Below are 21,614 nucleotides of genomic sequence, written 5' to 3' on the forward strand. Positions count from 1 at the left end.
CTGGCAATCTTACATGATCGGCAGGTCTCTGATGTAGATGACACTGTAATTCGGGTGCTTTTCTCCCTTTTGTGGAGGTAACCAACCGGGGAGAGGCCCACTTGGAGCTGAACGCCTTTCGAAGGAAACACGATTGTGCACTGGTCATCTCGGGGGACTCTCTGGAGGTGAGGCTGCATTCTATGTGCGCGTCTATCCATTCTTCCATCTCTCTGTGTCCCTGGAGGTGAGGCTGCGCTCTGAACATGTGCGCATCTGTCCATCCGTCTGTCTGTGTCCCTGGAGGTAAAGCTGCACTCTGACCATGTGCATGTCTGTCTGTCCATCTCTCTGTCTATCTGTATCCCTGGAGGTGGGGCTGCACTCTGACCATGCACATGTCCATCATCCGTCCATCTGCCCCCCCCCCCCCCCCCCCCCCCCCCCCGGCAGACCAAGAGCTTTCTGAGTGAGTGCTTGCTTGGTGGTCATTATCCCAGTGGTGGTTACTAAACTCTGCTGAGCACTTACAACCTGAAGACCCACCATGGCGATGCCAGAGGGCTGACTTTCTATGATATTTTGGAGGTTGACTTATTTTAGGCTGATTCGAGATTCTCTTAGGTGCTAGGCCTTCTGCTCACCATTAACAGTGCAGGTCCCCATGGAGTCCCACCTGTGGCACCTGTCTACTTGACCTAAGTGTACCTAAACCAGTATTTCCAGGAGTGGGCCAGGGACACAGGAAACAGACTGGCGGCCCAGCAGGAGGGGCTGGCTTGGCTCTCAGTTCTGGAACCGCTGTCACCTGAGGCAGGGCCCTGGAGCCTGTGCACTGACTCCCTGACCCCGTTCCCTTCGCCTCCCCAGGGGATAAACCCCATGTTTGCTGGGGCAGGAGGTACAGCAGCTAGCAGCCTCACTTCTCACAGCTCTGTGTGCCTGGCCATGTGCTGGCACCTCCTGGACTCCCAGACCCGGGGCATCCCGCAGTGCCGCTCTCGGGCCTCAGCTGGATCCTCAGCCTTTTCCCTGTTGGCTTCAGAAGATTTCCCCCGCTGTGGAGTCGTTTACTACATATCCTCTGCTTTCCAGCACCCGAATATTTGCTCCTCCCTCCTCCCTCTGAGCCCACCTTAGAGATTCATGTCTTTTTAAAAATCTCTCTTTACAGTTGTTTTAGTGTGATTTGTGAAGAAGCAAAAGTAGGTACTTGTTAAATCCACCATCTTTTAGGAGTATGTACTTTTTTTTTTTTTTTTTAAGATTTTATTTATTCATGAGACACACAGAGGCAGAGACACAGGCAGAAGGAGAAGCAGGCTCCCTGCAGGGAGCCCGATGTGAGACTTGATCCCAGGATCATGACCTGAGCCAGAGGCAGACGCTCAACCACTGAGCCCCTCAGGGGTCCCAGGAGTATGTACTTTTAATTAAATATTTTTCCTCTTTGGTCCACACCAGAGCTACACATAGCCGATCAACATAGAAAACCTGGTGGTGAAAATCAGATCTGCCCACCTGCTCCTCCCCGGTCCTGCTCCCCAAAAGCACCATCTTATGTTTCTGTGTCTGGGTCTTTGATTGCTTCTGTCCCTCATCTAGATAGTACACTCCTTCCCTGGTCCCTGTGCTGGACCTGGTGCTGGGCTTCAGCCTGAGCCTGGTGCTGGTCCAGGTCCCAGTCCTGGTGCCAGTTGTAGGGAGGTGCATCTGCAGCCCCTGATGGGCCCTGTGGGGTCAGGGGAGCCATTAGTCCAGAGTGGGCATGGACATACAGGCCATCCCAGGACACACAGCCCATGGCCCCCCATAGGTGCAGGTGCCATCATATTAAAGATGAAACAGGATGCCTGGATGGCTCAGTGGCTGAGCATCTGCCTTTGGCTCAGGGCGTGATCCCGGGGTCCTGGGATCGAGTCCCACATCCGGCTCCCCGCAGGGAGCCTGTTTCTCTCTCTGGCTGCGTGTCTGCCTCTCTCTGTGTCTCTCATGAATAAATAAAATCCTTAAAAAGTAAAGATGAAACAGAGATCTTACTTAGCTAAGGTGGGGTTGAAATCACCTGAAATAGACTGAGTGGGAAACTTTCCATCTCAGGCAACAAGGCAGCATCTGCAAGCCCCGTGCAAGCCACACTGGCCATGGTGATGGTCAGGGTGAGACGCAGAGTCCCCTCCCTGGCCCCCGGCCCTGCCCATCCACATGGACGCTCCTTCCGTAGGGGCCTCAACCCTGGCCTCTCCTCCCACCTCATCCCTCCTCCTCTGCGTGCCCACCAGCCCTGAATGCCCAGCTAGCGGGGTGGCTGTGACCTGGGGAAGAGGGTGCAGGCAGTGTGCACCCTGTGTTGGCACAAGGCTGTTGGTCCCTGCCTGCCCTGCTCCTTGAGCCCACAGAGCAGGGCCACCTGTGGCGGGTGGCAGGTACTCACACAGCACTGATCCACAGGTGTGTCTGAAGTACTATGAGCATGAACTGGTGGAGCTGGCCTGCCAGTGCCCTGCTGTGGTGTGCTGCCGCTGCTCACCCACCCAGAAAGCCCATATTGTGAAGCTGCTGCAGCAGCACGCAGGGAGACGCACTTGCGCCATCGGTGAGTTCTCCCACCCCACGTCCCATTGGCACCAGGGCTCTGAGAGAAACCATGTTTTCAGAGCCACTGGCAGCACAGCATTCAGACTCTAGCACCAGGTGGATTTCGTCCACGTTCCTGGGGATTTGAAACAGCCTCAGGATGGGGTCTGGGTGTTGGTGTCATTTCCCATTTCTGTGCTCCCAGGTGATGGAGGGAACGATGTGAGCATGATCCAGGCGGCAGACTGTGGGATTGGGATCGAAGGGAAGGTAAGTGTGTCCTTTGGTCCCTACGTTATCTGCATACTTCCTGCTGGCCCTGAGCCACACACTCAGGTTGCAGGCCAACTCCTGTAACCCTCAGGTCGCAGGTCAGCCACTGCCCCTTGAACCCCTAAGAAGCGCAGGTAGGCAGCAGAGCCAGGCAGGTCCAGACCCTTCACGCCCTCACTGTAGAGGAGGTGGGCGAGACAAGTGACTTGCAGCCCCCTTCATGCCGGGCCCAGCTCAGATGTCACCAGCCTCCTGCAAGCCTCTGTTGCCGCCCTGGCACCCCCAGCTTCTCTCACACTTGAACATCTGTGTCCCCATCCAACCATGAGCTGTGGCTGACAATTTGTCTTGCGTGGAAATGAGCCTGATTCAGGTCTCGCTTCCTCTCTCCTGCCTCATGCACGCCCCGCGGCTCTGGGAAGTGGCCAGTGGCTGTTTCAAAGACCCCAGGGTGGGCTTCAAGACAGGCTCACTCCTCTGCCTAATTGCTGTAAGACTGACAGGCGCCTGACATCCTGGCCAGCAACTCTCTGTGGCCACCAGATGTTCTGTGTTAGCCTGTCCCCTGCAGGGTCACTGGGATGGTGTCCATCTTTCGCCCGCGGAGGCTGAGTTCTAGAAGTCCCTTCTAGAGGCACCACGTTCTGAGCAGGCACCTGTGTTCGTTTCAGGAGGGCAGGCAGGCTTCCCTGGCCGCGGACTTCTCCATCACGCAATTCAAGCACATTGGCCGGCTGCTGATGGTGCATGGGCGGAGCAGCTACAAGAGGTCGGCAGCGCTCGGCCAGTTTGTCATGCATCGAGGCCTCATCATCTCCACAATGCAGGTACCTGGAGCCTGGCATCTAAGGAGGGGGGCTTTGCTGTGGCACCATTGTGTCCGACCGGGAGAAGCCGTGGGGAGAGCAAGTGTGGGACTAACACTAACGGGTGCTTTCCTCTCTCGAAGGCCGTGTTTTCTTCTGTCTTCTACTTCGCATCTGTCCCTCTGTATCAGGGATTCCTCATGGTGGGGTAAGTGGTGCGGCATGTGCATATCTCAGCAGCTTCCTTCAGGGAGGACTTACCGTTCCCAGAAAAGCTGTTCGAAAGTTGAGTAACTCCACACATGGTCAGTCGGTCTGTAGAGTAAGAGCCCCGGGTGTCAGGAGTTGGATGCCTTGCCACCTTACTGTTGTTTTGTCAGAAGAACATGTTTCCCTGGGGGTCCCAGGCGCAGGCTGGGATCAGGGAGGCTGGGACACAGGTGGTCATACCTGGATGTGACCAGTGACCACTCAGCGGCAGATGCAGAGCACACGGGTGCTGGAGTGGACACGGCATGCCCTAAGAGGCCGCCATCAGTCTCCCTGGCAGTAACAAGGTCTCATCTTTGAAGGTCCCCACACCGTAGCCTAGAGAAGTGTGTCAGAATGCCATGTGTGTACAGTTCATGATTAAACCACCAGTTTTGCCTGTTGAACCTGGAAAGCAGGCATTTACTGTGAAAGGTGAATGAGTTAGAACTTCTCTCTCCCTCATCCTCTGTACTTATGCCAGGAGATAAAAGCAGTGTGACTTGGTGGGCCGTAACAGCCACATGCTGCCTCCCGACGCCCCCTCACTGGCCTCACAGAGCTCAGCATGCCCCACGGTTGTGCGTTGCTATTGTGTGTTCACTCATGGAAGGCAACAGTGGTCACACAGGCGCTCCCACCATTCAAGGTGCTCATTCCATCCACGTAGCATCCCTGTGACCAGGCCCCGTGCACTGCCCATGTCACAGACGAGGGAGCCTGGGAATGTGCTGGAGACCATGGCTGGTGGGCCCACCTTGGACTGGTATCTTACCATGGCATGTAGCGTCTTCCAGGACTGCAGAGAACAAGTACATGAGCTCTTTCACCCATCAGAATTGCATTAAATACACCTTTTGGATGCACTTCACTGGACAGCTCCCCTGAATCCCAAGGTTCGTTCCTGATAATTTGAGCGAGAGACTGGGAGCATCAGGCTAGGCCACGTCAGGCTCCACTAAACACGTGGGTACCGTACCTCGCCAGCGTGCCTGAGCAACACCGATGGGAGACACTTCCTGCCACTCCTGAGGCTGCATCTGTTGGGAGCACGGGCTCACCTCCTTACCCTTTCCCAGCCTTGAATCATGGGGCTCCTCACCTCCTGGTGGCCCTCCCCCAGGGGGCTCAACCAGCACCCAGCTGTGTTTCAGTCTCTGTTCCTAGTGGACCAGGCACAGCAGCTCAACAGGCTGGGGTGGCTCCCGGAGAGGGCAGCCGTGCATTCCAGGGTAGCTGGTGCCGGGCCCAGCAGGTGCATATGGCTGCCCGTTCTCTGTCCAGCGGCTGCTAGCTGGACATGCTCCCGTGTCCTAGGGCGCTGACCGAGGGGAAGCCCTAATGGTACAAACCGCCGTGTGTGATTGTACACTTTCCCGTTGCGTTGGTCTTTGCCATGAGCATCCCATGAATGACTTAAGAGAGCATAGGATTTGCACATGATGTCACTGCCCCTGAAGTTTGTCCAGCACACGTTTCCCTGGCCACCAAAGAAAAGCGAGGCCATTCCCACTTCCTTTCAGATTTAAAAGCTATGGATTTGAAAGATTAAAAGGAAAATTTAGGAGGCAGTGATGATTACTGCTGAAAGAGTAAAGCCTAAGTCCGTGAAGCTGCGGCTGTGGGCCGATTGGATCCTCCCTCCTCAGCCCAGGCCCAAGCCCTGGTCAGCAGGAGCTCCCAGTGGTCCTAAAACTCCTGTTTATATTGGCATTTATTCAGTTTCTCTGCACGTCCATGACGTAAGGCATCTCACGATCTTCTTAAGCGTTACTGTGCTGAATCTGTAGGAGTGGAGGACGAGTGCTTTACTTTGAGCTGCTTCAAGAGGAAACTGTAAGATCAGTGTTGGCCTAACCTAGAGAATAGTTAGATGTAGGCGGTAGCTGGGAGGAAAGTGATGTTTCTGTCAAAGTCTAATGAGACCAAAGTAATGTCCTAAGATGGGGTCTCCGGCTACTGAGACTGCAAGACCGTTGACAGAATGCAGCTCTACTTGCTCCACGCTTTTTATTCTCCTGTGTCTTATTGGCAAAGAGGGGCTGATGACGGGACAAGACAGCCATGGGTGCTCCCCACCACAGGTCCTGGCGCACACTATGCTCTCCCCACCAGGAAGCATTCCTTGGCAAAGCCCCTTGGGGAAACACTGCGTATCGCAGCCCCTCTGGGAGGCTCACGGCACAGGCAGCAATTGGAAGACCCCGCCAGGTGCCTGGTCAGGAGCCTATCCGACCTTTAAGCAAACGCCTTCTTCACCCGACACCTGTAGCACTGCACGTTCTGAGCAGCATCCTTGGGGCAACTGGCCTCAGCCAGCTGCAGGGCTCACCTGTGTGATGGCTGCCCGCCGCTCCTGGGATGGGTGCCCATGCACCCCAGGCATGGGGGGTGACCTACCGTGCCCCATCAGCTGGGCTCTGCTGGACTCTCCAGCCCTTTCAGCCCCTACGTTTTAAGTTGTTCTCATTCTCAACAATATTCTAAGTTCTGAGAAAGTGGACAAACTTTTTTTTAGAAATTTGAAAGAAAGGGCTTTAACCTCACGTGGAAGTTAAAGGTTAGACTTGAGGACACAGCACTCTGATGAAACACTGGGGTTTCTGCCTCTGGGGGCCTCCAGGAGCGCACAGCTGTAGGAATCGGGTCTTGTGTTGTTAGGTCTTCCCACCTGGTTTCTCACAGGCAAAAATGTCATTTAAAAGAAGTCAAAAAAAAAAAAAAAAAAAAAGGCCAGCCGTATCTCAGGAAAGACGGTATAGATGCACTTTTCCTCATTCCTTCTGAGTACAGCCAAAATCCTGTAGACACCACAGGTGGAACAAGTTTGTTCTCTGGTCAAGGGGCAAGGAGGGGGCAGCCTGGCCTGCTGGACAGACCACGTTCAGATGGCCACCGTCTGCTCCAGCCAGCACCGTGGGAACACTGCACCCCCCACCTCTCTCCAAAGTGGGGAGTGGGACCCCACACACACCCAGCAGTCACCAGCAGCCTCGTTGGGTGTCACACAGGGAGGAACCTGGGGGAAGACAGCGCCAGGAGACCCCGTGGCCTACGTGGCACCAAACATCCAAGTTTCAGGAGAAAATCACTACCCCCGCCAAGAGCTGAGATGATCTCAGAGTGAGTCATAAAGACAATAGACACCAGCCCTGCGGCGCCAGCGGTGTGGGAATCATGTGACATGGGTGTTAAAGTGGCAGGAACGCTCAGGACAAATGGAAACATGTCCACCTAGAATAGAAATCCAAGCAGCACCACGTGGGAACAGGCCACCAAGGCCAGCAGGACAGACCTGGCCCCCAGCAGAGTGGAGGGCCCTCAGGGCAGGACACAGGATGGAGAGAGACCCGCAGAGAGAGGGCGGAGAGCAGGCTGGAGGGGAAGAGCAGCTGAAAACGTCCCACACGGTGGATTCAGGGAGATCCACAGCAAGACGCGTCACACGGAGATTTGGGGGACAATACAAATGCTGTGAAGGCAGTGAGCTGGGGAGGAGCAGCCTCGGGGACAGTGGGGAACCTAAGGAGAAGGTGTGGGCACACACGGCCACCTGCAGTGGATCTTCCCTCAGCAGTGACAAGCGCACACGCATCCAGGAACACATGCACATGGCTCCGGGATGAGAGCTGTCCAGGTGCACACGAGCAGAAGGCACAGGCCGGTGTGTCCCCCAAAGGGCACGGTGGGCTTGAGTGCACAGGTGGGCCCTGGCCCTGGCCCTGGCCATCAGGGTCGAGGCCATCAAGCCACTGCTGGAAGGGGATGTGGAGAAGCAGGACCCCACCACAGGCTCAACCTGTCCCTGCCCAGCAGGCTCCTGGGCAGGTGGCGCCAGGAGGCTCTGCTGTGAGAGTAACTGCAGCTTACGACAGCAGTCTTTGTGGTGACTAGAAGCTGGGGGCAACCTGGGTGCACCTGAGTGAGCGCGGCTCACAGAGGTGGGACCGCTGGCTCAGGTAGCAGGAGTGAACGTGGCTGCAGCAGCACCTGGGGCAGCCTGGGAGTCAGCTGAGAAGAGGCATCTTGGGGCCTTGAAATGACAAAACTGTGAAGAAGGTGGGCGTGTTGTAGTGATTGTTAGGGGTGGGGGCAGAGGGGAGGGGTACAGGGGGGCCAGGGGACTGGGGTCCCCCAGGGTAGTGTGGTTCTGTGTCCCCAACACCTTGGGAGGAGGCTGGGCTGCCAGGGGAAGGGCATGTGGGATCCTGCTCACACCTGCCTGCAAGTCCCCAGTAACCTCAAAACAGAGTTTAATTAAGAAAGAAAAACAGCAGATCCCCCTGAGCACCTGTGGCTCACAGACTGACTTAGTGCTCCGCAGGGAGGCGTGAAGTGTCGGGAGGTCTGCCTTGCTGCATGTGCTGTGCAGCGCTTGGGACCAAGGCCCGTGTTTGCAGAGCCGTGTGGAGTGGTGGTGCCTGCCCCTCACGCTAACCTGCCCCTGTCTTGGTTGTCAGGTATGCGACCCTGTACACCATGTTCCCAGTGTTCTCGCTGGTGCTGGACCAGGACGTGAAGCCAGAGATGGCCATGCTCTATCCAGAGCTCTACAAGGACCTCACCAAGGTATGGGTGCGGGCCGGGCTGCATGTCCGCTGGGCCATATTTTAGCAGAATATTTACTAGGGAAAGAAATGCCTGTCGTGAAGCGGTTTCCAGGCAGGTTTTAAGTAATCGAACCTCTGTCCTTCCAGACAGGTTTTATTTCTCGCTGTTTTTGCATTTTCCTTCTGAGTTAAACTTCAGAAAGGGATGATTATTTTCTCGGACGTTTGCAGTAAAGCTCCGATGTCATGCATACAGTTGAGATTTTAAAGGTGCTCTGAACCATTTGTGGAGCCGCAGTGAGCTTCTCTGAGACCATGGGGCTCGTGTTGGCTGGTGCATGCTCGTTGTCTGTCGGTGTGTGAAGGACACCCACTGGCGGCAGGGTCCCCTGGGCAGAGCTTCTGTCCACTGCGCCAGCATCCCGACATCAGAACCCAGAGTTACAGCAGGCAGCCCCCGTGCCTGCCCAAGCCACCTGAGAAGCACGCTGTGCTTCTCAGAATCAGGTCTAAGACATGATGGAGAGTCTGTCACTGCGACGCAGCACTGAAGTCACAAGGATGCTTTTGAGGAAACATCTGCACCCAGAAGATGTGGCTCCTGAAACTGCAGAAGGTGCATTGATCTGGCCTAAAATTGTGCTCTCTTCAGATAGAGTATTCCTGAGGTTTGCCATATTTCTTTACAAGACCGTGTTTCTACAGCAAGCAAAACAAGCTCCACAGGCTGGAACACCCCCTCGCTCTCCAAGGACAGGTTGTGGTGACCTTGGAATCTTCCAAAAGGCTAGCTTCTCCTGAAGCAACAGGGAGAACAAAGTCCACTAACTCTCAGTCAAATCCAGGTTTACATATGAAATGACCAACTCAGATCTTTAAAACTATAGCATGTGGAGAAGGGATCAGTGGGCACTAGGCGGGATGCAGCGAACCGTGTGGTTAACATGCAGAGGAGCTGGCCAGACCACGGTGATCTCTGGGCTTCGTGCTGCTGTTATAAGGACTGGATGAAATTAAGATTTAAAGTTCCTTGAAAAAAAATACCAAGTGCTCATATTATTTTTACAATCAGGACAAAAATAAACCTAGTTCACTAGTATAGCATAAAATAAAATCTCAATCATTATATTCAATAACAGCATATTTAATTTGATAATAAAATGCAAATATATTTTATATATATAGAAAGAGAGCACTAATAATCCTGATAATTTTATTGTGAATATTACAAGAAAAAGGAGAACTATTTTGTTTAATATTCTAAAATGATTAAACCATTATCATTCATTAAAGCAGAACAGGATCAAAGATCCAAAACTGTAGGAAGCTTTTGTAATTATAATTTTAGATTATTATGTGTTTCCTTATTTCCATAAACTCCAGACATGTTAACTTAAATGCTGCCTCACAGACTCTCCATGTATGAGCAGACCCAGATGAGCTTCCCTAAAATCACAGGCGGTCAGTGTCTCAGCCGCTTGAGGTCACTGCAGGTCAGCCTGGGCAGCATCACCAGACGGTCGCGGTTGGAGCAGTTGCTGTCAGCGGGACGCGGGGTCAACGCTGTGTCTACCACCGTCGGGGTGGGGGGATGGTTGGCTGATGCATTGAACACAAGGGGGTGGCAGGAAAGTGTCTTCATTCTGACTGAGTCATTCTTGTTTTCGTTAGGGTGACCAGTAGAATGTCTCGGTGCTGGTGCCCTTGAGTCCAGCCGTCATTCCTACTTTATTGTGACAGGAGTTCAGTTACTGTTTCTTCAAGACCCAAGACCTATTCCTTTTGTGTTTATTATACTTATTCTTTCAAAACCTGTTGCCCTTCAAATACTTTGAAGACAGAGTAGCACTAAAGTACTCAACCACCTAACTTGATAAAAAATTGAGTTACATTTTCTTACTGAAGCCAGAGAGAGATTTTGAATCTTCACATTACTTCTCAATTATTGGTGGTGACTTGAGAGGCCCACGAGCCATCTGCCTGGCCCGTCCATGTGGCAGGCACTGGGTCTGTGGCTGCTGGAGGCGAGGGTGAGAGTCATTCCTGGGCTCAGGAAGCCCATTTTCATTCTGGAAAGAAAATGTGAATTACGTGATAGTCAAACAGCAGCACAAAATAGGCCACAGGTGCGGATGCAGGTGCACATCAGCTGTGCAACACATCTGGCCTGTTCTAAGCAGAAGGCCAGGGTCATGATAAAGACCTAAAATAGTTTCAAAAGCAGTGAAAGGGAACAGAGTATATATCCCTCACAAAACAGAGAGGAAAGTACCATGCTTTGAAAGAAAATACCGGTTTTCATACTTATTTGATAACCATCCTTTTTATTCTGAGAGTGAGAGTCCTAACCCAATCATTGCAGATGTGATTTACATGTTCCAACAACATCAGCCAACCTGGAGCATACGTTTGCTCATGACTCCATTGGGAGAGCCTGAGCCCAGTCTGGAGTCAGTATCTGTTCAGTAGTGTGTCAGCAACAGGGTGAGGGAGCCCAGCAAAGAGGCTGCACTCCCCTCCCCTTCCTAAAGCCATATTGTTTTCATTCCTTGCAGAAAATGATGCATCTATAATAATTTTTAGTGTTCCTCTTTTAAAGGCCACATTCTGGTGTGAATGCTCACATGCATTCAATGCACTCATGATGAATGGCCGCTCTCAGTCTTCTGGTGCTGCCAGTGAAGCAGGGACCCTGTGTGCTCACCCCTCTTCTAGCTCCAAGAAGACTCTGTTTACCCCAGATGGATGATCTGTGGCCTCTTAGGAAGGGCCACACGAGCCTGAGAGCCATCGGTCAGTACTAGTGGGGTGACCCTCGCTCACCTGAGCCAGCCCATGTAGTCCCAACGTACATCAGACTTGTAGCTGGAGATTCCATGACAAACACGTTGCTTTACATTCCTGATAAATAACCCACTAACTGCAGAGGCAGCTGAACTAATTGTAAAGAGACCAAGTAGGTAATATCATGCAATCCTTCATCTGAATCCTTGACACCGTTAGACGCAAAACTTATTAGGATTACTTCACTATTTTTTTTTTATTTCCTGTTGAATACTCTCAAAATGGTTTTAGTTTTGGAATGTATATTTATATTCTTAAATAATTTTAGAGATAATAGTGATAAGGCAGGAAAAAACAAAGGCTAGAAATTAGAGGAGATGCAGATGACAGGAAAAGCCCGAAGAATCCATAAAACTTGTGGGCACCTGGGTGGCTCAGGGGTTGAGTGTCTGCCTTCAGCTCAGGACATAATCCCAGAGTGCCGGGATCGAATCTCACATCAGGCTCCTGCCTGAAGCCTGCTTCTCTCTCTGCCTAGATCTCTGCCTCCGTCTGTGTCTATCATGAATAAATAAATAAATAATCTTTTTTAAAAATCCACAAAACCTTCCCAAGCTAACCTATAAGTTTGCAGGATTCAACGAATATATTTTATCCTTTCTAATTTTATATACTAGCCATGGACAATTGAGGTCTGAAAAATGTTTTTGAACAGGGTTTGCAATAACCTAAAAAAAGCAAAGTTGGTTTAACTAACAAACCATGCAGGACGTGTGTGCTGCAGGCCCTGGGGCACTGTGGAGAGGAATTTTTAAAGTTGCAAAGAACAACTAGGAGACTCCATGTGACCGAAAGCTAACAAACTGATTCCAAGATTTATATGGGAAGGCAGGGGAACTACCAATTACCAAGGCCATTTTTAAAAAGAGGAACGAGAGTTGGAACAAATTATTTTAAGATTTGTGTGGAATCAGAAAAGACCCCGAATAGCCAGGGGAATTTTAAAAAAGAAAACCATAGCTGGGGGCATCACAATGCCAGATTTCAGGTTGTACTACAAAGCTGTGGTCATCACGACAGTGTGGTACTGGCACAAAAACAGACACATAGATCAATGGAACAGAATAGAGAACCCAGAAGTGGACCCTCAACTTTATGGTGAACTAATATTCGACAAAAGAGGAAAGACTATATCCACTGGAAAAAAGACAGTCTCTTCAGTAAATGGTGCTGGGAAAATTGGACATCCACATGCAGAAGAATGAAACTGGACCACTCTCTTGCACCAGACACAAAGATAAACTCAAAATGGATGAAAGATCTAAATGTGAGACAAGATTCCATCAAAATCCTAGAGGAGAACACAGGCAACACCCTTTTTGAACTTGGCCACAGTAACTTCTTACAAGATACATCCACGAAGGCAAAAGAAACAAAAGCAAAAATGAACTATTGGGACTTCATCAAGATAAGAAGCTTCTGCACAGCAAAGGATACAGTCAACAAAACTAAAAGACAACCTACAGAATGGGAGAAGATATTTGCAAATGATGTATCAGATAAAGGGCTAGTTTCCAAGATCTATAAAGAACCTATTAAACTCAACAGCAAAGAAACAATCCAATCATGAAATGGGCAAAAGACATGAAGAGAAATCTCACAGAGGAAGACATGGACATGGCCAACATGCACATGAGAAAATGCTCCGCATCACTTGCCATCAGGGAAATACAAATCAAAACCACAATGAGATACCACCTCACACCAGTGAGAATGGGGAAAATTAACAAGGCAGGAAACCACAAATGTTGGAGAGGATGCGGAGAAAGGGGAAGCCTCTTACACTGTTGGTGGGAATGTGACCTGGTGCAGCCACTCTGGAAAACTGTGGAGGTTCCTCAAAGAGTTAAAAATAGACCTGCCCTACGACCCAGCAATTGCACTGCTGGGGATTTACCCCAAAGATACAGATGCAGTGAAACGCCGGGACACCTGCACCCCGATGTTTCTAGCAGCAATGGCCACAATAGCCAAACTGTGGAAGGAGCCTCGGTGTCCATCAAACGATGAATGGATAAAGAAGATGTGGTCTATGTATACAATGGAATATTCCTCAGCCATTAGAAATGACAAATACCCACCATTTGCTTCAACGTGGATGGAACTGGAGGGTATTATGCTGAGTGAAGTAAGTCAATCGGAGAAGGACAAACATTATATGTTCTCATTAATTTGGGGAATATAAAAATAGTGAAAGGGAATAAAGGGGAAAGGAGAAAAAATAAGTGGGAAATATCAGAAAGGGAGACAGAACATGAAAGACTCCTAACTCTGGGAAACGAACTAGGGGTGGTAGAAGGGGAGGTGGGCGGGGGGTGAGGGTGACGGGGTGACAGGCATTGAGGGTGGCACTTGACAGGATGAGCACTGGGTGTTATTCTGTATGTTGGCAAGTTGAACACCAATAAAAAATAAATTTATAAAAAAATAATTTAAAAAAATTAAAAAGAGGACAAGTTTGGAAGACTTGCTCTACCCAATTTCAGGACTTTCTGTACATTAGTAACCAAGGCAACAGATTATTGGCAGAGGACAGACACATGGAGCAGTGGGGTGAGCAGAGAGCCCAGGGAAAGAGCCACATGCATCATGGCTGATCAATCCAAGGGAGACTGGACCATTTGTAAATAGATGCTTCAGAGCCACCAGCAAACACAGAGCCTCCACCCACCTGTCACCGTTTAGGGGGAAACACACTTCAAAATGAGTCGTAGACTAATTAGCCTTCTGGAATAAAATGCAGAAGAACATGTGCATGACCTTGGGATGGGCATAGTTTTTAGATATGGGGTCAGATGTGTGATTCAGAAAGGGAAAAACTGGTAGGCTGGACTTTATCATAATTAGACTTGTTCTGTGGTTGGCACTGATAAGAAAATGTAAGGAAGAGCTATAGAACTGTGGGAAATACTTGCAGATCACACTTCTGACAAAGGACTTGTATCTGGAATATATAAAGAAGCCTCAAAACTTAAAAAGAAGACAAGCAACCCGATTATCTAAACGGACCAAAGACCTGACCTGACAGCACAGCGACGATCACGACGTGCAGATGAGTATCTGAAAGGCTCTGCTCATCACCATTTCTCATGAGGGGCCGGCAGGCAGTAACCACGCTCCCCCCTGGGAAGGCAGGGTCCACAGCAGGAGCACACCACGGGCATGGCCCCTGGAGGCACGGTTCAGCAATTTCTCTTGAAGTTAAATGTGCACTGACCACGTGACTCAGTGACCCGAGAGAAGTGAGCCCTGCAGCCACATGGTGCGTGGTGTCAGTCCAGCAGCACAGGTGAATCCTAAGCGCATTGGGCTATGTAGAGGAAGCCAGACTCAGAAGCTTGTATGGTCCCATGTAGCTGGCCTCCTGGGAAATGCAGGGCTCCAGGCGTGGGGGACAGGTGGGCAGCAGCCCAGGGCCGGGGTGGGGGACTGAGGGGCAGCGGGAACAGCTGTACCCGCATATTGCATCTCAGGCCAAGACAGAGTAGTGAGTCTGTTCACGGGACTTTCGGGTGCATTAACCTTTCCCAAGATTCGCTGGATTTTATTTTTACAGTTTGGTGGGTCTTCTAGAGAAACGAACTTTCAGGTCTCTAAGACTTAACACTGAAATACTGAACACTCACTAGGCTTCTGGCTTTATGCTTATTTCATTTTATCCACACAAGTGCAGCCATCACTTCTGTTCACATAAGAAGAGACCACTCACAGACATTGAGTGTGTGCCCCAGGGGGGCCACGGGCAGGGCCAAACCCAGGCTGGCCGGGTCCTAAGCAGTGTGTGCGCAGTGCCGGGACAGACCTCCTGCTAGAGGAATTTCCACCAGCCAAGGACTGGCCGTCCTTCCTCTCCTCCTCTGGAAGGAGAGGCGTATGGGCCCAGGAGAGCCCCTGCCCGCATGGCCTGGGTCCAGAGTAAGAACTGTGTTCATGCGCATCTGTGGCACCAAATTCAGTGAAATACTCACTTTTGTCTCTCAGAGCCAAAGTCTGAGAGAGCCATTGATAAGTATCACCCAGGAGCTAGTGGCTTATGCATATCTTTCAAATTATTTCTCCGATTGGTTATTTTATCGAGTTTCTGTGCCCATTCTGTAGTGTTTTGCCTTATTAATCTGTGTCTGCTTGGATATGGGAACTTTGACCTGGGCTCACATCGCTGAGCTGTCTTCAAACACCCCCCAGTTTATAAACCGATAATTATGTAACATAAGTAGTATCGAAGAGATGTCAACAAATGTAGCTACAGAGTAAATCTTTTATTTTTACATCAAAAAATTAAATTATCTTTTAAAATATTAAAATAAAATTAGCCACGTACTTAATTACCTCAGTGTTATGAGGTAGTCTTACCTCAAAGACCAAACACTTGCTAGTATCCAGCAAGACAAATGCACTTGGGAAATAGATACTGAGACATATACAGACATGTAACAGCTAAACTTTCCTGCCTTTTTAAAAATCATCATTGCCTTTTCGTGATATCTGTTATGTGTGAACATTACTTTTCACACGTGTAATAAGGACTCAGGTTCAGCCAGTGCTTCCCAGGAGGATGCTGGAAGGGCCACACCTGCCTTGTGGCTGCATCTCTTGAAATGTTGTCACTCAACTCCAGGTAGATGAGGCTCAGATCCAGAATACTCTGGCAGTCGTCACGGCAACACACCCCAGTGCATCTCTTCCATAGCAGCTCGTTTCTCCTTGGTGGCATTTGGCAGTGCTTTCTGACTTAGGGACCACCTTCCCACCCTGGCTGTGAGCGCCTCTCCTATGGTGGGGAGGGCCCAGGGCACAGCAGAGCTTCAGACTCTAGCCATTTGGTGCTGACCCTTGAACACTGTGGGGTCAGTGACCACCCCCCCCCAACCCCTGCACAGTCAAAAATCTGCATATCATTTTGGTTCCCCAAACACATAAGTGGTGATGGCCTCCTGGTGACGGGAAGCCTCACCCACTCCATGAACATCTGATTATGTTGCATGTGTTCTATATTATATTCTCATGATAAAGTAGGCTGGAGAAAAAAAGTTAAGAGAACTTTTTTAAAAAGGCAAATACAGGGATCCCTGGGTGGCGCAGCGGTTTGGCGCCTGCCTTTGGCCCAGGGCGCGATCCTGGAGACCCGGGATCGGATCCCACGTCGGGCTCCCGGTGCATGGAGCCTGCTTCTCCCTCTGCCTGTGTCTCTGGCTCTGTCTCTCCTTCTATCTCTCAAAAATAAATAAAATCTTTAAAAAAAAAAAAAAAGGCAAATACAGGGGCACCTGGGCGGCTCAGTGGTTGAGCATCTTTGGCTCAGGGCCTGATCCTGGAGTCCTGGGATCCAGTCCCGCATCGGGCTCCCCACTGGGAGCCTGCTTCTCCCTCTGCCTGTGTCTCTGCCTCTCTGTGTCTCTCATGAATAAATAAATAGAATCTTTAAAAAAAAAAAAAAAAGCAAATACATTAATAATACTGTATTTATTTTAGTTTTTAAAAATTCATATGTAGGTGAGCCCACACAATTCAAACCCATGTCCAGCACAGCTACCCTGCAGCATGAACTTGTGGAAAGCACCAGACTTTTAGAGTTTTTTCATGTGTAAATGGAGACAACGTCTGCCCCGTCTGAGTGCTACAGTGCCTGAGAGGATTGATGCAGGAGTGTGACCGCACAGATCTGACCAAAGTCCTGAGGGTCCATCGTTCACATGGCTTCACCTGACAAGCACTGCCATGGAACAGGCCTGAGCAGTAGCAGCCCGTGTGGCTGGCAGTGGCTGGGTGTCCCTCTTGGGTGTGGATGACTTCAGGAGGGTATACGCATCCTTCATCTGGAGAAACTAGAAAGTAAATTCAAGAATATTTGTTGCCAAGAAATAAGAAAGTCAAGGGAGAATACAAGTGTTTTCCCGCTAGTGCATTTCAGTGTTTGCAGACACACCTCAACTTCTGGGAGCCAGGGAGCGCGTGGCTGTGGGCTGAGGGTGACCCAAGGGGAAGCGGAGGGCACCATGCTCTGGGCCACGGTGCATGGGCGGGAAGGCCAGGCTTGGGGATCTAGGGGTCTTCTAGAAGTCACTCATAACTAGCTGCTAGAAAACCTGTGAGTCACACTGTTTTTGTACTCTGCTAACTAAGATATTCCACTGTTTACCCTAGGGGAGATCTTTGTCCTTCAAGACCTTCCTCGTCTGGGTGTTAATCAGTATTTACCAAGGTAAGAGGCCTGGACCGAAGGTTTCTTGTCTGCCCCTAGCAATGTTCTTTTCCCCCTCAGTTAAATTCCAGAAGCTTCAGGCTCCATCAGCAGCTGTCACTCCTGTTCATCTCCTAAAGCGATCTTCCAGCAGCTGGTCATCCACACCCCTTCATCACGCCCTTCACCTGTCACTGAAAAACCTCACCTGTTTCTAATGAAATGCTAATCCAGAAAATTTTGCTGAGCACTTACCATGTTATGTGCCCCTGCGGCAGTTCCTGTCGCAGAGTGATGCCCAGACTTGGAGAAATCTCACTTATGTAAACAGAAGTCATTAGCCATCCTCTGATGAGTGTTCCAGATAAATGAGAGATTGTTGAAATTGAATTAACAGATTAGATACTTTACATTGGAAGCATAATTACTTACGAAGAGGTGGCATGGCCTTTCCTCCAGATCTTGAAAGGTTCCTGGCCTCTCTGGTGCCACATCTTATCTTATTCATAATCCAGAACTTTAAATAAACTGTTAACACGAAGTGAGGGGGTGTCCCTAACCCCATATTTTCAAGTATGACTTTTGCCGGTTAGCCATGCCCCTAGTGTCCCCCAGCTGCCCGGTGCAGTGCTGGGTTCCCACCCCGGCAGGAGGGGCTGCCCCATCCAGGCCACAGTACCCCCGTCTTGTGTTGCAGGCGGTATCCTCATGTATGGGGCCTTGCTTCTGTTCGAGTCTGAGTTTGTGCATGTGGTGGCCATCTCCTTCACGGCCCTCATCCTCACGGAGCTGCTCATGGTGGCCCTGACCGTCAGGACGTGGCACTGGCTGATGGCAGTGGCTGAGGTCCTCAGCCTGGGCTGCTATGTGGCCTCACTCGCTTTTCTAAATGAGTATTTTGGTAAGTTGCTGTGGGAATCTTTTTTGTCTGTTACTGGTTTTTATACATTAGTTTTGTTACTTAATACACTGTCTTAAATTGCGGAGTGCAATAAAACCTACCTCAGATTGCTTCACTACACAAAAAGCTTATTTTTGTGGAAAGATTAAACTCCTTGTAATATTTTATAAAATTCAGATTGTCACCGTCTTACCTCTTTAAAAGATGTACTGTTTCCAAAAATTATTTCCATAAGAGCTGCATTGTTTATCCTTCTTCCTAATTCACAAGCACTCCCAGGGTGGAGTCCAGGCCCACCTTTGGACACACCATAGTAATAGCTAAAGACGCCACCTCTGCATAAGGCCAGCTAGTTGTGGGCCCTTATCACCCCTGTATGACTGATGCAGAGGCTGTGACTTCCACTACTTGGACAAAGTCCGTGCATCCCACAGGAGCAGCAGTGCTAGGGTTTGTGCCTCAGGGCCTTGTGACGTCAGCCTGTGGCCTGCCTCCCCACAGCTGGGAAAGCCAGGTCGCCTCCAGACAGCCCCTGGTCAGATCGCTGTCTGTGCAAAGAAGCCCTTCCCTTAAACTCACTCACAGAGTAGTACGTCCCCATCACCTGCTGAGTGTGTCCTCAGGCAGAGGCCACTGCAGAAATGACTCACCCCGTGGAGGGTCCCCCCCAGCCTCATCGTGGCTCCCGGTGAGCCTGGCAGGGGATCTGTGTCCAGGGGCCCAGAGCAGCATGTCTGGGAGGGACCCTGGGGAGAAGCACGCTGACACAGGATACATAGCAGGAGGGGAAGTAAAGCCAAGGAGCCCTCCAGGAGGGAAACAGAGGTGAAGAGCCGGGTTTGGGGGTGAAATCCAGGGAGCCTGCACGTTCCTCCAGGAAGCCTACCCTCGGGCCACCAGAGTGCCCCAGAAAGAGACCCCACAGGAAAAACCCGGATTTGAAGTCCGCATGTCTGCAGGTAGAAGGGCCCGCCAGGGACAGTGACAGGATGCACGTCAAGACTCAGCTTCCTTAGTAACACAATGTACCGTGAAGTGTGTGGGATGAGAATCGATATATCGCAGTGTTCATCCACTGTACCGCGAAAGCATCTCTGTCCTTCACACCAAAACGGTAAATCACAAAGTGAGTGTGTCTAGGCAGCTTTCAGCAGCAGGAATTGTGCATTTTGTTCCTTTGCTTTAACTGTAACAAATGGTGGAGATGTTGGGTGAATTCACACTTGAGCATCTATTCAATGGCAAATATATGGATAGAAAATTTTTAAAAAGGTAATGTACTAAAAGAAATACTCACTGGAGCGCTAGGGTGGCTCAGTTGGTTGAGTGTCTGACTTGGTTTCGGCTCAGGTTGTGATCTCAGGGTCATGAGATTGGCCCCTGCACCAGGCTTGTCACTTGGCAGGGAGCCTGCTGGAGATTCTCTCTTCCTCTCCCTCTGCCCTTTTTCCCCTCAAAAACAAAATGAAAGAGATGTTCACCCAAACATACCAAACAGCACTTAAGAAATTAGCTATTTTCAAAATACAATCTCTTGTTACTTTTCTTAAGAATATTTAGTATATTTTCCAGTATGAGCACAACACACTGAGCATGGGAGAAATGTTGGTTTATTTTTATGGCATTTCATTTTAATATGTCTGTTTCCTTCATTTAGTAATATTTACAGAAATATTTATTTCTGTAAATTTTATTTACAAAGCAAAATAATAAATTGGACAAACATACAAGTACTGCATCTGTGATCCGCTGCTAAAATGAAAAAAAGGCGAAATAGACATAAAAGTGAATTAGAAAGTGGCAAAGACAAACTGCAGTCACTTGGGGAGATCACCTTCCTCATTATTTAAGTGCTGGAGGTTTAGGTGCACGTGGCTCGGACATGCCTCCTCTCCTGGCACCTGGAGTTTGGCCATGTGCATGCGGGTTTGTACTTTGAAAGTAAATCCCTTTGGAACCTTGAGATGTGGAGCCGAAGGGAGCAGTGTTTGCAGATATGCTTTCACGTGGCAGCCAGTTCAGTTATGCTTTAAAAACTCATGTGTGGACAAGCAGTTTGAAAACAGTTTCAGGGTTTTTTGAAATATGGTGAAATCCAGACCACCTGCCACCCTCTGTGGTCTGGGACATACTCGGGTCGGCCATGTGTGTGTGTAAAATCTGTGACTCCTGCCAAGTGGCCAAGTGGATCCCCCATTGTGGTGAGAGTGAAGGGTTTCTGCCAGTGGCAGGAGCACCCCTGGGAGTTGGCTCTTGCACGCACCTCTTCCATGGAAAGTCACAGAGCCAGGCTTTGTTGGGAGAGCCCACGGACGAGCCCCAAACGGCCTCTCAGACCCAGCACTGCAGCTGCGGGAACCTCCACCACCCAAGGGTGTCTGAGGACGTCATACACAGTCTCTAATACTTTGGTGTAATTTTTTATTCTGTTAAAAGAACTTACTACACCTGGTACACAGGTGTGGTAAGGGCCACCTGAGTCCCTGCGCCGCCTGGCAGTGACGCAAGGAGGCGGCTGCCTGCGGCCTTGGGCCTCAGGGGCCTGTGGGCGCCTCAACCGCCTCTTACACTTGTTTCCGTGTCTTGCCTGCAGATGTTGCCTTCATCACAACCGTGACCTTTGTGTGGAAAGTGTCAGCCATCACCGTGGTCAGCTGTCTGCCACTCTACGTCCTAAAGTACTTGAAGCGGAAGCTATCCCCGCCCAGCTACTCCAAGCTCACGTCCTAGGGCACGCAGGATCCACTCCACAGCTTGGGGCCTGCAGGGGTGCAAGGAGGCAGGAAGGGGCTGGAGCCTGAGAGGAGAGGCGGCTGGGCTGGGCAGATGCTCCTGATCCATGCAGGGGACACATCTCCTTTCTGGTTCTTTCCTGGTTTTCAAAATTTAATTTTCATAGCAAATTACTTGAGTTTCTACCAAAATGAGCCCTAATTATCTCACTATTACTGTAAAGCATTCCTCGTACTCTGGGCATTCTGAGAATTAACATGAAAGTTTATTTAAGATTCTGTAAATTTCTGGCATTCAGACTCTTTGTTTGACATCATGATGTACAAAGCCATTTCTCCTTGATTAAAAATCTGGAGGCTAAGGGCAGCACACATGTCGCTGCTGCTGCCCAGAGCCAGGGCGCTGGCTTCCTCGGGACGTGGCTGTGGTCGGTCAGGGATGGGCCTCCCCTCGGTGAGGCTGCTGAGCTCACACAACTACGCCGCACCACACTCGGACCGTTGGGCACTGCTGGATGGGGG

The 21,614-nt window shown here is 50.2% G+C and overlaps 1 protein-coding gene across 4 annotated transcripts in view; it reads left to right on the forward strand.

Annotated features, from left to right (window-relative positions):
* The window catches only part of ATP9B (ATPase phospholipid transporting 9B (putative)), a 240,280-nt gene extending 218,903 nt beyond the window's left edge, over nucleotides 1-21,377 (forward strand). For all 4 annotated transcript variants that reach the window (XM_025997772.2, XM_025997773.2, XM_025997774.2 and 1 more), the window contains 9 exons: nucleotides 78-167; nucleotides 2,431-2,575; nucleotides 2,762-2,826; nucleotides 3,501-3,656; nucleotides 3,779-3,843; nucleotides 8,345-8,453; nucleotides 17,423-17,480; nucleotides 18,157-18,360; nucleotides 20,954-21,377. In XM_025997772.2, the coding sequence (XP_025853557.1) occupies nucleotides 78-167; nucleotides 2,431-2,575; nucleotides 2,762-2,826; nucleotides 3,501-3,656; nucleotides 3,779-3,843; nucleotides 8,345-8,453; nucleotides 17,423-17,480; nucleotides 18,157-18,360; nucleotides 20,954-21,090 (1,029 nt within the window). In that variant the 3' untranslated portion in view covers nucleotides 21,091-21,377. The remainder of the gene's footprint in view (nucleotides 1-77; nucleotides 168-2,430; nucleotides 2,576-2,761; nucleotides 2,827-3,500; nucleotides 3,657-3,778; nucleotides 3,844-8,344; nucleotides 8,454-17,422; nucleotides 17,481-18,156; nucleotides 18,361-20,953) is intronic.
* The last annotated feature ends 237 nt before the right edge of the window (nucleotides 21,378-21,614 follow it).

The sequence above is a fragment of the Vulpes vulpes genome, chromosome 5, assembly GCF_048418805.1.
Source record: "Vulpes vulpes isolate BD-2025 chromosome 5, VulVul3, whole genome shotgun sequence".
NCBI lineage: Eukaryota > Metazoa > Chordata > Mammalia > Carnivora > Canidae > Vulpes > Vulpes vulpes.